Consider the following 21053-nt stretch of genomic DNA (forward strand, 5'->3'; position numbering starts at 1 on the left):
ATCTCAGGGCTCCACAGCTGATGTCCTGTAGGCACATGATGTGAGAAATTCAAAGCGGGCGAACTGCCCCTGAGATGTGAAATCCCTGGTGGCTCCTTTTGGGTGCCACTAACAAACACCCTGACCTTGTTTGGTTCCACCCACGCGTCTGAAGGCGCTCTGCTAATGGATTTAGCATCCCTTGGTGCCTCTGGAAGGCGGGGAGGTGTTCAGCCCTGTCTTGCAGACCCAGCCTGCCTCCCTGGCTTTTCCCAAAGATGCTGAGCTCTGTGATTGCAGCTGGGATCAGGGGATGCTTCATGGGACGGTTGCCCCTGGACATTGGGGTGGATTGGAATCCAGGGGCCTGCTCCCTGGCAGAGCTGGGTTATGGACTCCCATCCTCTGATTCATAGTCTTGTGCTCAACCACAGACCAGTTCTTCCTCCCCTCCATCCTTTTGAAGGTGGAGAGAAGGGCCTAACTCGCTGGGTAGTTTGTTATTAATATCTGGGATGCAAAACTCCCTGCACTTTTAATTTCGCTCCACCAGGGCTTCCCTCCCCCCGGGGATCTCTCTCATCGCTTTTCATTGCACTCCGTGTTCCCACCTCCCCTAATCTCATGTGCTCCCTGGATGTCATTTCTGTTCCTGCTTGGCTTTTCCCCGTGGGTAGCTCAGGTTTCAGTCTGCCCTCCAGATTTCCATCCCAGTCCTCTTTTGCCCTCCTCTCGAGGGGAGGTTCACATCCTGCTTCCTTCTCCCCTCTGGGGATCAATTCAGATTTCACTCTCTCTTCTCCCCATTGCCTCAGGGGATCAGCCTAAGTCTTGCATCTGCTTTTCATCTCTTGAGCCTCCCCTGGCTGGAAATCAGGGCTGGCCTTGTATCTGCCTCGCCTGACACTGGATCTAAGCTCAGCTCTGCCTTGGCCTTTCCCTTTTGAAGTCTCCCTGCTCTGTCCTAGGGACAGGCTGATTGCATAAATTTGTTTGTGTGCAGGTTCCTCATTGAAATGCAGCCCTTTGGGAAAGCATCAGAGAAAGCCCTGGCTCCAGGGAAAGTCCTCTGTGCCTAAATGTGGCCCTGCTTTGCTTAGGACAGATATGCAGAGGAACCCCTTCTTCAGGCTGGGTTTGTTCTGGCACCTCGGATGAGCTTGCTGGGAATGAGCTCCAAAACAGGCCAGGGGAACTTGTGAGGGAAAGGGGGATGCAATTAGGAGCAAGGATTTGGCCTTTTTTAATTGGTTTTCTCGAGAGGTGGACCTGAAACCACTGAATTAATTTGTTGACAAGAACCCAGAGTTGGCTGGATTTTATCTGTGCCTTAACATCCAGCTGCAGTCCGTTCCCAAACTCCTGCTCTCCAGCTTTTAAGGAGCAAACTTCATTTATGAGGTGATTCCTACACCTGTTTCCTTGGCAAAATACCTTGTACAGCTGCTTCAAACCTGTCTGAGAGCGAGAGACAGAGATCTTTGTGCAAATTCCCTGCTCATCCTTTGGGAAACGCTTTCTGTGCTCACAAGGGACAAGCCCCAGTTTCACGGATCTATCTGAAGGGTCACAGAACTCGTTTTCCACAACAAAAACTCAGCCCAAGGCACGGCTGTCACTGGCCAGCCACAATCCGGGTGGCCCAGCACCTCTTTGAGGGCTGAGTGGCACGGAGTGCTGTGCCTGGATGTGACTCTCCCGGAGTCACCACTAATGAGGAGAGAACTCCGAGTCCTTGAAGGCCTTTCATGTGCTGAGCTCCAAGGATTCACCCCAAACCCTGCACCACCCAGCCAGGGTGGGGCCCTGCACCCGTCCTGCACGAGGGCAAGTCCCAACACACGGAGGGGAAGGCGATGGGTTCCAAGCAAGGCCTCTAATTTTGGACATCAGAGGGCACTTTCTCCCTCCCCAGAGGTGCTGATCTGCTCAGTGTGGGATGAGTGGGTTTATCCAGCAGCAGGGAACCCTCCTGCCTGCTTCCCCAGCCCATGGAATTCACACAGGTTGGGAGCAGAGAGCTGGCTTGGAGCTTCCCCCGCCCATGGGCTTCATCCCCTCACCCAGGGTGAACCCCGTGTGATGCTCTCCCATCTGCTGCACTCTCCCTTTCTCTTTAATCACGCTGCTCGCTGTGTTTAATGCAATCCCTCCAGCTGCTCTTGTCCTGTCCCAGTTCCCTGGGGCGTGGCAGCCGCTGCCAAAAGTGCCAGGGACCAACGGGAGAGGCCCGTGGAGCTGGGATGGAGCCAGCCCCAGCCACGGGAGCCGTCTGATTCCGAGTTAATTCCTCCTAAACGTGGGATGTGGTGGGAAGTTACCTCTCAAGGGCTACCTGGGCTGTGTGGACACTTTCCCCACGGATGACTAATCCAGGGATATCCATGCAGTGCCAGATGTTTGGATTTGTCACTGCCAGAAGGCACAGAGAGTCCTGAACAAACAGAGATTCCTCCCCATGGGCAAGGGATTCATGGAAAACAAACAAAAAAAAAGGGACGTTTTTCATGCAGGCCCAGAAAATCCCAATAAGGCAACTTTGGAGTGGAACAGGAACATGCTTGGGCTCCAGGGGACCTGTGTGAGCTTGCAGGAGGGCAGGGGAGAAGCCATGGAGTGGTGTGTGTGAAATCAGGGTGATAAGGAAAGGGGCAGGGATGCAGCCCAGGGTGAGAGCAGAGCAGATAAGCACGGAGGTGTAGGCAGAGGTGGAGTTCTGGAGAAGTTTGGGAGTTGGGCAAGTGAAATGGAGAGAGAGAGAGGGAAAGAGGTGCAGGAAGCAGAGCTGCAACCCATGGGAAGGTTGGGGCAGGGGCTGAGGAAGGGACAGGGAGAGCCCTGAGAGGGAGACAGAGGAGAAATCCCAGCCTTGATGGGGGTAAAAGCATTTTCCATGCTTTGATTGGAGGTTCTGGCCACTCTGACCAAGAAAATGGCATCTTCCCCTGGCTGTTGTTGAAATGCTCCCAGTTTGGGATGCCCACAGGCCTTGGCAGGGAAGGCACCGCGTGCCTCAGTGCCACCAGCATGCGGGAAGGTGCTGTAAGTTGCCTTTCCAGTATCTTTTCAGCAGCTCTGTGCCCCCTGAGAGCACTCACCAGCCTCTCTGCCCCCCAGGCTGTGGGAGCAGCCCTGGCCAGGACGCTCCCACCTGAGCAGGTGTCGCTGTGAGCGTGGCCAGGCAGGGCAGGTGCTCTCCCCACCTCTGGTTTGGTTCTCCTCTCCCTTGCCCAGCCCCTGCTTTGGAAGCCTGCTGTGCCACAGGGGATCATTTGAGGTTCAGCACAGCGAGGGGGGACTTCTCTCTCTTTCCTGTTTGTTTGGAAGCAAAAAAATTCCGGGGAAAAGCTGTATCAGAGAGCCCACAAAAGCTACGTGTGGTTCTGTTTGTTTTCTCCTGTCAGGCATGCAGCTTGGTTGCTCCTAAAGTTTTGACTTCCCACCTCTACTTTGACTCCAGCACAACCATTAACACCCCAAGCCGAAGCTGAGGATAAACCCTATCGGATCAGACCTCAATTAATAACCTCAAAGGCCTCGTGTAGGGTGATGCAGGTGTGCTGAGATTAGGGATTGCATTTGAATTTTCCACGGCTGAGTTTTAGGACACAGCCTGTTAGGGACTTAATCTCACGCTGAATTCCTTCCTGTCACGCTGACAGCTTCCAAAAATTCCCAGCCTTCGGTGGGATATAAATGTTACGGGGTGAATATCGTGGCATTGGCATTAAGGTTTTCTGCCTTCTTTCCAGGTGTCTGCTAAGCCCTGCTGTACGTGCAGGACGGTACATGTGGAAATAGTAATTGCAACCCCATTATTATTATTATTATTATTGCCATAATTTATTATTAGTGTTTTTTTATTTTATGGGGCCCACGTGCGCGGGTAATTCACGGCGGAGCGCTTACGCCATCGGAAGGTGGGAAGGCTCAGGGAGCTGCAAGAGCCTTGGATCCGGCTTAATACCCATTTCCATCTTAAAGCTTCCTCCCTGGGCTTGAGGCAAAGGTATTTGGGGCAGCTTGAGGCAGCCCTGCTGTGCTGGAGAGCGTTTTGGGGTGACTCAGAGTTGTGCCGTTCCTTTTCAGTGAGGGCCAGGTGCTCCAGACCCTCTGTGTGCACCTGATCCTCCTCTTCCCTCTGCTCTGGAGGGCTGGGAGTGAGTCAAACTCTTAAACTCGGCTCTGACCGTGAGATAAGCCAGATGTGGAGGCAGATAAACGTGTTTCAAAGAGGTCACTGTCTAAAGAGGAGCTTCCCAACAAATAGGGCTGTCTTCCATCTCCCACTAACACGGTTCCTGCCTGAAAACTGGTGCTGGAGAGGGCTGGCAGGGCTGCAAGGATTGGCAGGGCTTGGACAGGAGAGATCCAGACCTGGATTTGGGGAGAGGATTGGAGGCTCTGAATTGGTGGCTGAACGAGGAGGATGATGGAGCCCTGCGTGTGTCGCACCAGGAGCTCACGCCAAGGAGGATTTTGGGGCTGCTTTGGGGTCTGCTAGATGGGGAAAACATTGAGATTATCCCTAAACTGGGATGACCCACGGAGGGCTCCAGCCCAGCCAGTGGGATCCAACCATCAGTGCATGGAGCCTAACGCTGGTCCATCTGAAGGGAACAGCAGCAAGCAGAGCTGCTCAGGTGAACCTTCCCAGCTTCCCGCCTTTCCACGGCTCTGCAAGATGTCTGCAGGATGTTTTCACGAGCCGAGCGTTTGCCAGAAGTTCACAGATCAGTTACAAAACAGTTTTCCCTTTTTTTTTTTTTTTTTTTTTCCTCTCCCCTTCTTCCTACTGGTAAGGAAGAGTTTGTGCAGTAATTGCAGGCAGGTTGGGAGATGTTTTCTTCATAATTCTCCTTCTTATGAAATGTTTATGAAACACCTTCCACAAATCAGTTACGCAAGCAGGCTCCGGAGCTTTGATCATTTTCCATCACCCTCAGTGAGTTTCTTCGTTTGTTTTGCTTTTTGTTGTCGTGTTTAGGCCAGAGATAGGTAAGAACCCATCCATCCTTGCAGATGTTCAAGCCAACTGCGGAAGGGACTCTCTCTTTTCCACCCAGTCACCCCTTCCTGTGTTTTTCACTCGGCTTGCTCGGGGGCTGACCCTGTTTCAAGGCTGTGAAAACATCCAAACATCCACTTGAGATTTGCAAGTGTGATTGCTGCCCTGGCCCAGAGGAGCTCCCGGGCCTCCAGCTGCCGTTACCTGCTCCCAGCCCTGCCCCGGGCCCCCCCTCGGGCCCCAGGGGAGGAAGGTGCTGGAGATTCACAGCCAAGAGCCCCCACACCTCACCTCAGCCGTGGGGATTTGCAGCTTCTGCTCTCTTCCCTGCTCGTTTTTCCGTGGAATGGTTTGGGTTGGAAGGTTGCTGAAGGATCATCCCGTTCCAACCCCTTGCCATGGGCAATGAAGCTTCCACCAGACCAGGTTGCTTTCTATAAATAATGCTATTTTTCCAAGCAAAATTCAATGGGAACAAAGTCTCTCCGTGACTTCTCGTTCCCTTTTCCCCATCCATGATGATCCTATCAAACCAAGATCCTGAGCAATCCCAGTGGGACCTGCTCCTGTAATTTTTACCCAAATCACTGTTGCTCACTTGCAGTGTTTCAGCAGAGCTCCCATCAAATCCTCACATGAACTGATTCTGTGAGGATTTCATCATTTCAATCTTTTTTTTTCTGGTTTGGTTCCTCAAGGAAAAGTCTTCCCATATTTGCAGGGATTTTCTGCAAATCTGAGGCAGATGCACTGGGAAAGGAGGAGGCAACTCCTCCCCTCGTTTTATTAATCCGAAATTTACATTATTTTAAGGGAGTCTCATGATATTGAGTGGCCTCGCCCACAATGTGTGTGGTTTTTTGGGGTTTTTCGGGTTTGGTTTTTTAATGTACACTTGGCAATATTGCCGGTTTAGCCAGGGAAAAAAAATGAAGGAGCAGGATTTGCATAAACCATCCCCAAAGTTTTGGATAGAGCCCGAACTCCTGCTAATGAACAATTAGTCAGCTGCAGGCCTGTCGGGGAGAGGAAGAGGAGGGCGAGGTAAATTTGAGCCTAAACCCAATGGAAATAGGTGCGGAGGGAGAAGGATTTGTCAAGAGCAACCCCAGGTTCCCGCCCACTGCGCAGGAGGGAGCCAGAGAATTCCAGGGCCGGGGGAAGGAGCAGTGGGAGATGTTGTTGTTTTTAAATCGGGAACCGGTCCTCTGCCAAACCCACCTCCCGTTCTCACATCGAGCCATGCCGGGATGCGGCTACACACCCCTTTCTCCCTGGAGCGCCGCCAGCTCGTCCCGCTTGGCAGCTGCAAAAATTGATTTCAGTTTGGAAATGGCTCGTGCCTCTTCAACACCCCACTCCCATCGGGATCACGGCTCAGGCAGCACCCAGAGCCCGGCTCTCTGAGACGTGGAAAACTCGATATTTTTTGGGACTGCTCCGCCTTGGATGAAGCAGACAAACGTTCATTTCTTTTTTTTCTTTTCTTTTTTAATAATTGAGTCTTTTTCTTTTTTGGCGCCGACGGATTCTTTTTAATGCAAAGAACGTCCCTAAATCCACGTGCCTGCAAGGACTGGATGGCTCAGGGGTAACGGGGTGTCCTCCTGACCCTTTTTGCCTGGCATCTAGTGACTTACCGCTGTCGATAGCGATCAAGAAGATCTTTCCACCTGATTTTTTTTTTTTATTTTTTTTTTTTATTTTTTTTTTTTTTTGCCCTGCCAGCCTAAGAGGGATGATCATGCCAACCTGAAAGGTAGGAAAGAGCTGGAATTTATAGCATGTCTACCTCTTGTTGCAAGGAGCTGGGATTATTGCAAAACGAGTTTCGGCGGTGTCCAGAGCTCGAGCTGTAATGAGAGGGGGTGTTGTAATCACCTTCCCTCCGTGCAGCACCTTCCAAAATGCACAGGGGAATGTTGCAGCTCCCTGCTCTGGAGCTGTTGAGCCTCTTGTGATCCCATTTCCCCCTTTTCTCCTCTCGTGGAGATCCTTCAGAGCTCAGACTCGATGATTGTAGAGGTCTCTTCCAACTGGAATTGTTCCGCGTATTTCTTTGCGTTGCTCAAGTGGGCAGAAAAGCTCCTTCAGCCTCAAAATATCCACTTGAGATGTTGTTTTTAGAGCGGATTTCTTGTCCCCCTCTGCTGGCAGGAGGTTGCAGGACTCAAGGCCCCATCACTGGGACAAAGACCCTCCTCTTCTTTGGGGGATGTGGGGTTTGGAAGGGGGTGGGGGGTTTTGTGGGGTCTGATGGGACCTGGGGATGGTCAGTCCAGGAGTCAGGGTGAATCTTCAGGGGTTTCAAGCCCTGTCCTTTGTAGAGTCCTCCTGGTTTTTCCAGGTTTTGGGAATTAGAAGCTCTTCTTGCTGCGATAAGGAATAATCCTTGTTCAGGGTGTTCTCATGCTGAGGAAATATTTGGTTCAGTCTTTTCTTGGAGGAGAGTTCTGTATGATTTACCTGTCCCCGTGCATGGGCACTCCTCACCCAGCTTTCAGGAATTAACCTAAAAACTTCCAAAATCCTCCCCTTCCTCCTGTCCTAGTCAGCACTACCAAAAGATTTCAGCTACCACGATAATTGGAACAGATTATTATTCATTTTTTTAAAATAAATTAATTTTTAACAATGTAGCAGCAGTGTTAGAAATGGACATGGAGACTGTGGAATAAACCAGAAACAAGGATTTGGTTCTGCTCCTGGGGTGCGTTTTTCTCTACGAATGTGGATTTAAAAATCATTATTTTCTGGTGGACAAGAACTTTGCTTGAACATTAAAGTAGCTCCAAAAGACCACTGGACACCTGGGAAGTTTTCCAGTTCTTTTTCCACAGCTTGTAACTGAGGAGGGAGATTTTGCTCACAATTTCTTATTGCTTTTTGGTAGTAATGGCACAAAAGCATTTGGTGCCTGGAGTGCTGCATTTTCAAGTCTGGGAGATTGCTCTGCCTTTTTGAGGTCTTTTACTCCAGGACCTTTCCTTTCCCATCCCCTTGGACCATTCTCTCTTTCCTGCAGGGAAAAATGAGAGGTTTTCCATGGCCAGCCCTGCCATCGGGGCCTGAGTGGTGATCTGGAAAGGGGAACTGCTCTGCGTCTTCATTAAAACTCCACAAAAGGCTTTAAACCTTGAAAAGCTGCTTGCAATTGGTTTTTTCCTGAAGTGTTTCAATTGAGCAAAGTGCCAGCCTGCCCTGGGCTTGGCAGGGCAGGAGAGCTGTCCCTGGGATCCAGTGGAGAGCAGGAGTGTGGATGACCATGATTTTCAGCAATGGAAACCATGAAAATTCCCTGAGAGGAGCATCTTGCATCCCCTTGGATCCCAGCTCCACTCCTCCTGCTCATCCCTCCTCTCTGCTCTCTAATCCTACAATTCCTTTGCTCTTTTGCAGATTAAAACCGAGGACCTCAGCGACTCCCTGCAATCTGCCATCCCCCCTCGGTCGGGTCACCTCGTGCAGGGATCATCCATGATGCCAGGGAGCCAAATCGCAGGGGTGAGTGACCTGGCTGCCCAGGGAGCCGGGATCTGCTCATCAGGAAAAGAGGCTGCTCCTCACCCCCTCCCCGAATTCCTTTGGCCAGGGGCAAAAGGAGCCTGAGGGGGTGAGGAACACTGAATTGGAAAAGTGAATCCTCATCTTCCTCCTCGGCTTTTCCTCGTGGATTCAGGGGTAGACTGGACACGTGCTGGATTTCCTCTGAGGGTTTGCTAAGCAGGGAAACCACTCCTGGTCAGGAAATCCCTCGGACTGGAAATAACTGGAGGCTGAGACAACACCGTGGGGAAGTGTTTGAGAATGTTTGCCCTGCTCTTCCTCCTTCAGGAATGTCTGGTTAATGCCATTGTTGGAGATAGGATTCTAGACCAGATTAACTGCTAATCTGAGCCTGTTGTTGCCTCAAATTGATTTACACCAGGGAAGAAATTCATTCCTTGAGGGAATTGGTTTTTCCCTAAGGTAAAAAAAATGGAGTTTAGCACTTAACTCTTGTTAAATTCTAGTGGGAGTTGGATGCCAGGGGGGCACACAGATGCTCAGTAAGCCCTTCCCTCGTTTTTTCCTGGGGTATTCAGATCCACTATGCAATTTAGGGATTCTTCAATTTCCCCCAGTCTTCAGAACAGTCCTGTGGGAAGCAGCAGTGGTGAGCTGGGAGAGCCTGCTGCAATTTGCTGGGTGATTTTAGGCAGTTCACTCTGGAAATACTTTGTCTGGAAGAAATTGAAATGCAAGACGTTTCACTGTTCCAACAACCAGAGTTTGATTGCCTCAAAAATGTCTTCATCAAGAGCTACCTTTTCCAGGGCAAAGCAGACAGTTCTCCACGGGGATGTCTCTGTATGCACAGAATTCTTCTCCTACCCCTGAAACTTTTGGATCTGCAGCTCTCCAGCCCCCCAGACTACCCACATGCAGTGTGGATTTGTGAGGAGCAGAAATCCTTGAGTTTTATTGTTCCCTTTGCTGTTTTCTGTAGGACATGAGCTCCCTCCACACCCTGCAGCAGCTGGTGTTGCTCCCTGGGCACATGCAGTCAGTCCCCCAGTTCCTTCTGTCCCAGTCTCAGGCAGGACAACAAGGTAAGAAATGGATAAATATTCAGGGAAAACCTAATTTCTCGTGGATGTCGGGTTTTCCTAGCGTGATGCTGCCTGTTCCCACACCAGGGATGATCCCAGAAGCATCCCAGGCTGGAGATGCTGCTGGCACCTGCGCCTTGTGCGCTCCACGAGTGCCACCTTGGGGCCAGCCCGGGCAGCCAGGCACGGATCCCAGCCTGGAATTCGGGACAGCGCCCGGTTTTCCAGCAAAACAGTGAAGGAGCTGCTCCTTGGGGAGCAGGGCCAGCCCGCCCGGGCTCCCTCCCACTCCTCATTAATTCCAGAAAGCTGATCAGAGGCCGGGCTGATCGCTTGGAGGGAGGGTAAATCCAGGCAAGGAGCTGGAGGACAGCGCTGGCAGCAGAACAGGTCCAACTTAGCCAGGAGCAGCTGTGGGAGGAGAGCGAGAGGTTTGGATGTTCCATAGGGCAGGAAGGGTCTCACTGCTCCTGAAACACGGAGAAATCAGCTCCAGGAAAGCGCTGAGGGCTCGCTCAGTGCTTGAGAAAGTCCCTGTATTTCTGGTTTTGCCTCCAGTATTTTTACAGCATTTCTCCCGCCCCAGGGGTGAGGATGGAGGTTTTCTGCTGCTTTAATCCATAGCCTGGCAGATCCAAGGGGACTTGCATGCTTTGCTTGTGTTCTGGATTTATCCCAGCACAGAGCTGCCTCCACATGAACTGGAATTCAGGATTATAACCTTAAATCTCTGCAGCTTGAACCCACTGGTTCGCACACTCCAAAAGCAAGTGGGGACTTTATTTCTTCCTGACAATATATAAATTCTGCTCTCTGCCAGATGCTGCTGAGTGATGGATAAAGGTACTTGATGTATATTTACAAATAATTTTGAATTAGTTTGTTTGAAATACGGTCAGGACAATCTATTCCTCACTGCCTGCTTTTACTCATGAATAATAAGCATCTTTTACTGCAAAGCAGAACTCGCTGCCTTTTATAGATGAGAATTTCTCTGTTCACTGACTTTTTTTGGCAGCTGTCTTTGGTTGTCACCCCTTCCAGTTCCAGGCTTGACCAGGACTGGATATTCTGGCCAGGAGTTGGATTTTTGTGCAGGAACAGTTCCATTTGCATGGGTGATTGCCAGGTTTTAGTGATCCTTTGCCACGTGCACACAGAGCCAGTGGGGAGTGAAAGGGAAGGCTCAGGTTGGCTCTGTGGAATTTGTTGTTTTGTACAAGTGGAGTTTTCTTCCTCCTGCAGAAAGGCAGAAAATATTCCAGAATTGCCCCTGGGGCCATCAGGGAATGCCCTGGGTGTCTCCTGATTTCAGACCGTGGCTCCATAAATGGATTTTGTGGCCAAAGGGGCTTGGCTGGGGGCTGCCCCTTTCCAAGAGGAATGTGAATTTTAGTTGGGGCTGTGTTTTGAAGCCCTCAGATAAATTCCCAGCTCTGATTCCCTCGTTCCCTGCGCAGCCCTAATCCTGGCACACCTGAGTCGGGGTGGGAGAGCTCTGTAAAGGTGGCAATGAGCAGCCACAGAGATTTTGGGAATCCTGTCAGTCGAAATATCGCTGCTGAAATCTTCATCTCAGCTGCCAGACCGGTGATTCCTGAATGCAGCCCTTCATTTCCCTCAGAGCAAGAGCTGAGCTCTCACAAAGGTGTTCAATCATGATTTTAAAGACTCCAAATGACAGAGCATCTGCCATGTCCCAAGGCAAAGCCACAGCAGTGATTAATTACCTGCACTGGTAAAAATGTGCACCTCATTACCAGCCTGGATTTGAAATTCTGAGTTGTTCCAGTGTTAGGGAAGGCTTATTCCAACCCCAGCCTAAGTAAATAAATGGGATAGTGCACATCAGATCTAAATTAAATAAGAAAAGGTAGAAAGAGTGAGAGAGTGAGTGATTGATTCTGGAGATTATCTGTTTTCCCTTTTATTAGCAGAAGTCCATAAATTTCTATGGACTTCCCTGTAATTGGCAGTTATAATCAATTAAATATATTGACTGCTCTGGGCAAGGTTATAAATCCTCACTAAATTCTTTAGGTTTCACTCACAATGGACTTGATACCAACTAAATTTCTAGGGAACTACACAACCTGATCCTGTAGGACATTCCCTCTAAGAGATACAGGCTTGCACTTGGCAGTTTGTCAACTAAACAATTACACAGTCTCCATAAATCCCAGTTTTTGTTGGGTTTATGGATTTCCCTTCTTTTTCCCTTTCATCATTTCGTGTCAGCTCCTACGTTCTGAAAGAAATTCAATTTGTTTGAAATACAGTAGGGTAGGAAGGGAAGGGTCAGATGGCTTCAAAATGACACTTGAAAATGAAATGTAGAACAGAGAGCAGAGTGGGAGGGCTCACGAGATTAACTGGAGGATCAGGGGTTTTTTAACAAGATCAAGTGGCTGAAAGTCGGAGTCAGAAGAGCTTATATTGGAAATAAGATGTCCATTTTTCTAAGAGCTACAATGATTAAGCACTGGGAGGGATCCCCATGGAGGATGTAGGAAATTCTCTGCTGCTTGGCACCTAAAATCAAGGTTAGAGGTCTCTAAAATGCCTGAGCACGATGAGTGACACTCAGGGATCAGCAAATGAGATATTTCACTTCTATCATTATTGTAATAATCCCTTGCAGGCTAAAAAGCCACGGGAAGAACCTTTTCTTCGTCATAATCCAGCTCAGAGCCCGACACTTCCCTAATGGCTGAAATTCTTGTATTTTGGGCAAGAAATAACTTAGGGAGCTTCCCACTCCGAGCTTTCCTGGGGATGTTCACTGAGCAGCCGTGTCTCTCTTTTTTCTCCTCAGCTTTGCAGCCAAACCTCCTCTCGTTCCCTCAGCAGCAGGGCAGCCTCCTCCTCTCCCAGCCCGGACCCAGCCTGGCCTCCCAGGTAACAACACACCTGAGAGCGTGGTGAGCTCCCCGCTGCTGCTTTAGGGAGGGCAAGTGGCACAGAAAACGGGGTGGTTTTCTATTTTCGTGACTCTGAGCATCTCTTTTGGGGTGTCTGGGCAGGCTGTGGGGCGCTCTGGCCTCCCCGGCTCCTCGGTCGAACCCCACCTGGACGTCCCCCAGCACTTGCAAGTGGCAAAGCACCTGACCCCAGCAGGGGCTTCTGAGGAGCCCAGCGACCTGGAGGAGCTGGAGAAGTTCGCCAAGACTTTCAAACAAAGGAGGATCAAGCTGGGGTTCACACAGGTGAGAGGGAGGGGATGGGAGGAGTTTGGGGCAGAGCCTTTCCTCCAGAAAGGCTGGATTAGGTAAATTTGGGTTATTTTGCGGCATCCCTTTCCAAATACACAAAGAGAAAAACCGTTCCTAACACCTCATCACCTCAATACCTGCACCTTCTCCAATATTAAGGGGTGTGGGGCAGATTGCTGTGGGGAAAAAATCCCCTCTCCCTGGCAGGCAGGTCATGGGAACAAGGCTGAAGCTATCCTGGAAGCAGCCTGGGGGGAAATTGAGGCTGGACATCAGGAAAAAATTCTTCACTGGAAGAGTGATTAGGCACTGGAATGACCTGCCCAGGGAGGTGGTGGAGTCCCCGTGCCCTATATGTGTTTAAAAGAAGCCTGGACGTGGCACTCGGTGCCGTGGTTTAGTTGATGAGGGGGTGTTAGGTCGTAGGTTGGACTCGATGACCTCAAAGGCTTGCCCAGCCCGGTTCATTCAGTGCTTGTGGGCGGGGCTGTGGCAGCTGTGAGGGCTTTCCCTGTGCTCAGGCTGGGATTTGGGTGTCCCCTGGCAGGGTGACGTTGGCCTGGCCATGGGGAAGCTCTACGGCAATGACTTCAGCCAGACCACGATCTCCCGCTTCGAGGCTCTCAACCTGAGCTTCAAGAACATGTGCAAGCTCAAGCCGCTGCTGGAGAAGTGGCTCAGTGACGCAGGTAGGTGACATCAAGGCAGAAGTGCCACCACCAGCAGGAGAGGATCCATCCAGGAGCCTCAAATCCGTTCAGCCCCTCCCTGTGTGAGCTGCAAAAGGAGGGAAGGAGCTGCTGATGTGCTCAGGTATTACCACAGGCCTGGGCCCTAGGGTACATCACCGTGTCCCACAGCCGTAGGGAGGAGGAGGAGAGAAGATCCAGCAGGCAGGAATTGTGCAGCAAGATTGATTTATTTAATTATTTTACAAACTCTTTTGTAGACTTTTTTCTTCGTAGTCTGATTGGACAAAGACCCAGCCACCCCTTGGGGTGATTGGCTAAAATCCTAAAACATCCATTGTCAAAATATTTTTCTACTGTACCATAAACAAGACTTTTCAAGGTTGCAGGTGGCTTGGTTGTTCACAGAACTCTGCTGCCTCTTCTGTGAGAGAGAAAAGTCTCTCATGCACTTAGAAAATAGCAAGAAAATCCTTGCTAGCAGCATTTTTGTATCTACACTCAGGCATCAGCCCAGGAGGGGTAACTGGAAAAGGAAGATATCACTGAGAGGGGAATTCCCAGGGGCAGCAGGATTTGGGGTGGTGTCCTGTGCTGACCTCACACCAGCCTCGTGCTTCGCCCAGCCCTTCAGGATGTCTGAGCCATTTATCACATCTTGGCCACCCCGAGCCAAAGGGTTTGGTCAACATCTTCATCTGGGTGCAATGAACTCCTTGGAACACCCCTGGGCCCTACCAGAGCAGGCTGGAAATCAGGCTCACAAAGGAAAGATGGTGTGTGGGTTAAAATATCAGCACTCCTATTCCTTCCCTGATTTGGACAAGCTCGTCGATGGATTTGGAGCAATTTTAATCATCATCAGAGGGAGGAGCCACAATGTGGGAACAATTTATCTATTTTAGGAGGCGCCTTTGTTTCACAAAAAGTAACTGGGAATGAAAATAACTCATTATCTTCTTGCAAATCTCTTTTTCCCTCCCTCTTCCCCCAGAATCTGCTCCTTTGGATTCTTCCATGAGCACCCCCAATTCCTACCCCTCCGTGAACGAGATGTTTGGACGGAAAAGGAAGAAGAGGACCAGCATCGAGACCAACATCCGCTCCACGCTGGAGAAGAGATTTCAAGATGTGAGGGGGAAAATCTTTTCATCTGTTGGGAACTCTCCCCGAGCTTGGCATTTGCAAGGCTGGAGCACTGAATCCCCTCCAGAAAAGAGGTTGTTTTGGGGTTTTAATTTGATAGCAGGTTAGAAAATGCTTGAAGGGGCAACAGGTAAAGAGTTAAACCCAATGAGATTCCCAGTTATTTCCTTGTTGAATGTTGTTTTAAGGGAATTACAATTTTAGCACCGCATTTGGGCCAAAGCTGATCTCTGCACCCAGCTCTTTTTGAGTTGCAGATGTGTCACAGGAGCTCTGATGACCCATTAAGCAGCTCTTGTGAGACCCCAGAACTTGTTGCTCCAAGTATTTTTGCTGAGCCCATTCAGAAGTGGAGCCCTTCTACTTTTTAAGCTCCAAGAATTTCAAGAAAATTCACTACAGAACCCAAGCAGAGCTTTAATCAGCAGGGCTAAACTGAGCTTTGGAAATTTCTCAAATCAAAGCTGTTTCTGAGCTTGTTTTCTCTTGGTTTCTCCCTCCTATCAAAACTCGCCCAGCCATCATCAGCTCATTTTGGCAGCTCCTTTTTAGCTGGTAGAAGCCATTCTCTGTAATGGGAACATTATCTTGGCACCTCTGTGCCAGATATCTTTGATATTTTTGAGCTTCAGCTCCGAGCAAACCCCACAGAGCTAAAAGGAATGAAAATAAAAGACTCGGGAGGCGGGGTGGGTTCTGTTATTTCCCTTTCTAAATGAGGGCTGGGGGCAGAGAGAGGCAGTGGCTTGGACAGTGCCAAGGCCACCAGGTTTGGGTGACCCCAGCACTGATTTTGGGGCTGTTCAGCTCAAAGAGGGCGGTGATTTGTGCAATGACAGGGTCAGAAGCTGTGACTCAGCCCCGCCCCAACTCCGGGAGAGCTGATGTGGAACCAGAGGCACTTTCTGGTTCACAGAACATAATCTCTCACCCAAATATTTACCCTCGGCCTCAGATGGAGCTTTTGTCCCCTCCCCAGCTCGCAGCCAACCCCACCCTTGTCCTCCCAGCAGCCACTGAAGCTCTTTGGGGCTTTTTTAACCTCCTGCCTCTCTCAGCAGAACCCCAAGCCCAGCTCAGAGATCTCCTTGTGCTCTTTGGGGCTTTTTTTAACCTCGTGCCTCTCTCAGCAGAACCCCAAGCCCAGCTCAGAGATCTCCTTGTGCTCTTTGGGGCTTTTTTAACCTCCTGCCTCTCTCAGCAGAACCCCAAGCCCAGCTCAGAGGAGATCTCCTTGATAGCAGAGCAGCTCTCCATGGAAAAGGAGGTGGTTCGGGTCTGGTTCTGCAACCGGCGCCAGAAGGAAAAGCGGATCAGCTGCCCGATGCCATCCCCCATCAAATCACCCATCTACAACTCCAGACTGGTGAGGCACTTGGGATTCAGCCACCTGAATGGAATCTCATCCAGAACATTCATTATTATTCTATCGATTGAAAACAATCAACTCAATTATAACAGTTAATTAAGTGATAATTCTAGCTATTGAACACAGTAGAAAGAAAATACAAATTTCCTAGGAGGAATTGATTAGCTTAATTGTAGGATAATTTATTCAAATCAGGATGCTATCCCAAAGCTTTTCCCCCAGAGATTGATAAAGAAAATCTCTCCAAAGTTAATGGAGGATGAGGATTACACACACTCTTATCAATTTAGCTGCATTTCTGCTGGTTCATTTACGAGTTGCCCGGTGCCTTTGCCATTTAAAAGTGACAGGAACCTCCTCAGTGCTGCAGCACAGGAGTGGGAGGCAGGGTCTGTGTTCGCCAGCAGGATTTTATCTTGAAATCTCCTGGCTTTTGGAATTACCCATCAGAAGGCAGCAAAACATCACGGGAAGTTTGGTTGCTGGTTGCCCAACCTGTTTGGGCACCAAAACAAACGCTTGGGTTGCCACAGCAGGAGCCTGGGTGAGGAATCCCCCTGTGACTGCTGTGCCCTCGCTGCCTTCAGAAATCAATGCCCCAGGCTAATTTGGATTGCAGCTCCCAAACTGCTAATTGTCACCTGAGAATTAAACTGCCCTAAAGGAGATTGGGATTATTTGTGCCCTAAACCAGAGGCAGCTGGGAAATTCCAGGCTGAGAACACCTGCTCTGAGATGTCCGAGTGGATCTTGGGGCTTCCAGAAAATTTGATCATTTCAGGCTTTTCCATTGCTGATCCATAAGTTTAGATGGATGTGGAGAGTGTCAGGCACGTGCAATACAAATTCTGATTTCTTTCCATGGCCCTGGATATGGAAATGGAACATGAATGGAAATATCCATGAGAGGCCCAGATGTGGGTGATCAGTGTCCCTGGGAGCCAGCACACTGCACAGGGGCTGTGAAAGGAGCAGAAGGATGTGATTTATCCACTCGCAGTGCCCAGTGCTCACTGCCTGCCTCTGTTCCTGCCTAGGTCTCTACCTCAGGGTCCTTGGGGCCCCTCTCCGTCAATCCAGTGCACAGCACCATGCCTGGGACTGGTGAGCCTTGGGAAACCTCCCTTCCCTCCTTCCTCTGCCTGGTTATCCCTGACTCCTCCATTTCTGGGTCAGGATAATCTTCATCAGACCCCTGGCTTTGGCCAGGGAAAGAGCCCCCACACAGCTGGGATAAGAACAGCCGAGTCTTTCTGTTGGGTGGCATAAAAACATGGAAAACACTGGGCAAAAGAGCATTTCCAGGATAACCCTGGGCTGGGGTGTTTAGGTTTGGGAGCCGGGCATAACTGGGAGCCAAACAAAGGGTGGGTCAGTGTCGGATCTCCGTGGAGACGTGAGATTCCCAGATATAGGAACAGGGAACATTCCTGGGGTCCCCCACCTTCCCCACGGCAGGGGCAGTGAATCAGAGGAGCCACGGGATGGGCACAGGGATGGGGTGGGAATGTTTGGGCAGGAAGAGGAGACCCCAGGCTCACTCTGCTCTCTGCCACACAGTGACATCCTCGTGCTCCCCAGGGAACTCCAGCAGGCCCTCGTCCCCTGGCAGTGCCCTCCATGCCAGCAGCCCCGGCACAGCCCAGAGCAACTCCAAAGCTGCCATGAACTCCTCTGGCTTCAACTCTTCAGGGTAAGGCAGGGGGGCCCCACAGCTCACAAAACCAACCCAGGGGTTGTGGGGAAAGCAGTGGGATCTTCAGGAAGAACAGGAAAGCTTTTAGAGATCCCAGCAATGTGGGGTGTTCTTGTGTGAAGCTTCAAGTGTAACGTCTCAGGGACAGGGTGGGATTGCTGGGGTGTCCTGTGCAGGGACAGCAGTTGGATTTGATGATCCTGGTGGCTCCCTTCCAGCTCAGGATATTCCATGGTTCTTGAGATGTGGCTGTTTTTCTGCTTGAAAATGAATAGTCAATCAAGTTTTGCCTGAAAAACTGTGTTGGGTTAAAAAAAAAAATTGAAAAAACCAACCCCAAAGTGATTAGAAACACTGTCCTCACCGGACTCCTGTGTGAAGGAAGCAGAGGCAGGTTTATTCTGCTGTTCCTGCTTGGGTAACCCACCCACAGCCAGTTTTCTCTCCTGCAGTGCCACCCAGAGAGCTCTGCTGTGAGCAACTCCTCCACAGTGGCACAACAAGGATTACTTTTTCCCCTCCACCCTGCCTTTAGCAGCTGCAAAAGCATTAAACCAGACACGAGGGCTCAGAGCCCTGCTGGCTGTTTCCCTGGGGGCTCTCTGCACTTGTGATTTCTGCTGCATCACCTCGAGGATGCTGAGTTAGGGAGGCACCAGAGCAGAGGGGTTTACCCACAGCTCTTGGGTCACCCTGTGCCATGAATCCCCCTCCCTCTATGCTGTCCCTGCAACACAGAATTTGTTGCTTGGAGTGAGGTTTTGTTATAGAAGCAGGGAGTGGAAAAGATCATTTCTTGAAAAATATTTCTTTTTTTGTTTTAATACTAAAATAAGTTTTTTTTCAAAACGTTCTGACACAAAAAAAAGAGAGAAACTATTTCTGCTTTCTGGCTTCCCCCACTCCTCATTTACCTCGAACTGAAACACTTTTATCGTCTCTGGTTTTAGTGGAAACATTAAATGAAACAGAACTTTTTTTCTAACAAAATGTCCTGTGATTTAAAAAGAAAAAGGCCAGGTAGCAGCTGAAATGAGGAAGATCTTGTTTAGAAACAAGGGGGGGTTGCTATGATGCAATACAAATTCTGATTTCTTCCCATGCCCTGGATATGGGAATGGTGCTTCTACACTGGAACATGAATGGGAATATCCATGAGAGGCCCAGATGTGGGTGATCAGTGTCCCTGGGAGCCAGCACACTGCACAGGGGCTGTGAAAGGAGCAGAAGGATGTGATTTATCCACTCGCAGTGCCCAGCGCTCACTGCCTGCGATCAACCTGCAGCATGGGCTGAGCCCCAGTAGGGCTGCGAAGGAATTGGGGCTGACTTTTCCTCCGAGGTGAAACCGCTGTTTTTCCGTGTTGCAAACAGATCCTGGTACCGATGGAACCAACCCACCTACCTCCACTGAGACGCCTCCTCCGCCAGGGCGAGAGCAGCTCTGCCACCGGGCCGTGGACCAACGATGCTCGGGGCCTTCCAGTGCCTTCCACCGCTGCCAGCGCAGCCTCGCGCCAGGGCCCCCCAGCAGCGGGGCTGTGCAGGGACTCAAACTGCAGCCCAGCCCTTCCCCGAGGCCCCCCCAGCCCCACAGTGATATTGTCCCCCTTCCCCTCAGCCCCCACAGTGCCACTGTCCCCCTGTGCCCGGCTCCAGGGCGAGCCCCTGCTTTGCTGTCCTCGCATGGCTCCTCTGCTTGCAGCTCCGCATCCTCCCGGGCGGGATTCCCGTGTCAGGACTCTCCTCTCTCTCTGTCCCCGTCCCGTTCCAGAGCTTCCCAAAAGGAAGGAGGGTCCTTCCTGCTCTTCCTGTCACGCACAGCCCCCAAACTGAGCCGAGGTTTGAGTTCATTTCACCGCAGCCCCGTGGCTGGGTGGGAGCCTTGGTTTTCCCCAGGCTCCCGATCCACTTGCTTTGCGCCTCCTGCTCCCTTTCTAAAGGTGCTTTTTGTTTTTTTTCCCCCTTCCTTTTTTTTTTTTTTTTTAATTAAGTATTTTAGAGCCTTCTTATTTTTTCCTTTAAAAAAATACCAACCAACCAACCAACCAAAAAAACCTGTCTTTTGCAAAACTTGTGTCCAGGTCTTGTTATTGCTCTAAACCTTGGGGGAAATTCTGATTCCATGAACACAAATGAGATTTGTGCTGATTTGGTGGGATGAGGATGAGTGAGCACTGATTGTCTTCATAACCTTTGCCTGCACATTTTACCCAGTAATTCTTGCTCTTGGGAGCTGAGCAGTAATTTGGATTTTTCCTTCAGAGTCAGGTGACTTGGTCCAGACTTGCAGAGGTTTGTGAGCCTCTTGCTCAAAAGACACCACAAACAACATTAAATCAGTTATTTCCAATAATCCATTTACAATTTACTGTACCTCCATATACTCTTAGAGCCTTGAGAAAATACATTAAATCCAAATCTGGCTGTTAACTGACAAGAACTTCTGGGGTCTCAGGAATTCGTCCAAGTAATTTGCTCCCACCTGCAGAAACTTTGGAGTAGTGTTTCTGAAAGCTGGGAGGGAAATCACCAATGTCTTAAAAGCTGAATAACGGCACCTGCACGTTGATATTTCTGCTGAGATCATGTGCCAGGTGTTGTGCAAACACGTCCTGAGGGTTCATCTCCTCCACAAAGTTTATAAGCACAACGACAAATCCCTGGGATTTATTGATAAACCGGCCCTGAGTGGGAAAACAAACACCAGCAGTTTGTTTGCTCCACAAAAATCTCCAGTTGGAAGGGAAAGAGCTCCATTCCCCTGCCGTCCAGGAACGCTTCCAGCCTCGCAGGAGAGCATCTAAGGGATTAAAAGTAAACAGAGCAGGAAATCCCAGCTTTCCAGGACCAAGAGTCACCTCCCGCAGCCACAGAGAAACAATGCAGGGAGCAATTGCTCCGTGTGAGAACTCAGTGACCTCCTGAACAAGCTGAGCTGTCACCAGAGCAGCTCCTGTGCCTGGACCACTCCGTGCTCTCTGTCCCTGCTCTTCTCCAAGGAGAGCTGCTGTGGCAATTCCAGCTGCAAACCAGGAGCTGGGATACCCCATAAATTGGCATTTAGCAGTGCCCAAGTTGAAGCAAGGCTGGGGAGAGCTTCAAAATTAACAATTTGCTGTTATTATTTAATTTCTTTTATTGTTCATTCATTTCTTTCCTCCTCTGATTTCCCCCTGTGAAGAGAGCGAGTGCAAGCTGGGAGAATATTCCTTCTCCTTCCCAGGTTTCCCTGTGGCCTGAAGGGAGATTTTGAGCATTTCTCAGTGTCCAAATGATGCCACCAAGTTCCTTCATCACTCCTGATGCTCCCAGCCTTGGGATTTGCAGCTCTGGTAGAATTACATGGATCCTAACAGTCC

At 50.1% G+C, this 21053-nt stretch overlaps 1 protein-coding gene across 3 annotated transcripts in view; it reads left to right on the top strand.

Annotated features, from left to right (window-relative positions):
• Positions 1–19393, top strand: part of POU2F3 (POU class 2 homeobox 3) — a 39252-nt gene extending 19859 nt beyond the window's left edge. For 2 of the 3 annotated variants that reach the window (XM_042034193.1, XM_042034194.1), the window contains 10 exons: positions 8387–8491; positions 9477–9579; positions 12395–12477; positions 12603–12785; positions 13339–13480; positions 14475–14611; positions 15831–15992; positions 17033–17099; positions 17556–17688; positions 19066–19393. In XM_042034193.1, coding sequence (XP_041890127.1) covers positions 8387–8491; positions 9477–9579; positions 12395–12477; positions 12603–12785; positions 13339–13480; positions 14475–14611; positions 15831–15992; positions 17033–17099; positions 17556–17688; positions 19066–19105 — 1155 coding nt within the window. In that variant the 3' untranslated portion in view covers positions 19106–19393. The other variant, XM_042034195.1, reaches the window with a different exon arrangement.
• Positions 19394–21053: the final 1660 nt, after the last annotated feature.

This window comes from Corvus kubaryi, unplaced genomic scaffold, assembly GCF_017639235.1.
Source record: "Corvus kubaryi isolate FWS band 111438036 unplaced genomic scaffold, C.kubaryi_AGA036_p1.0 37367, whole genome shotgun sequence".
NCBI classification, from domain to species: domain Eukaryota; kingdom Metazoa; phylum Chordata; class Aves; order Passeriformes; family Corvidae; genus Corvus; species Corvus kubaryi.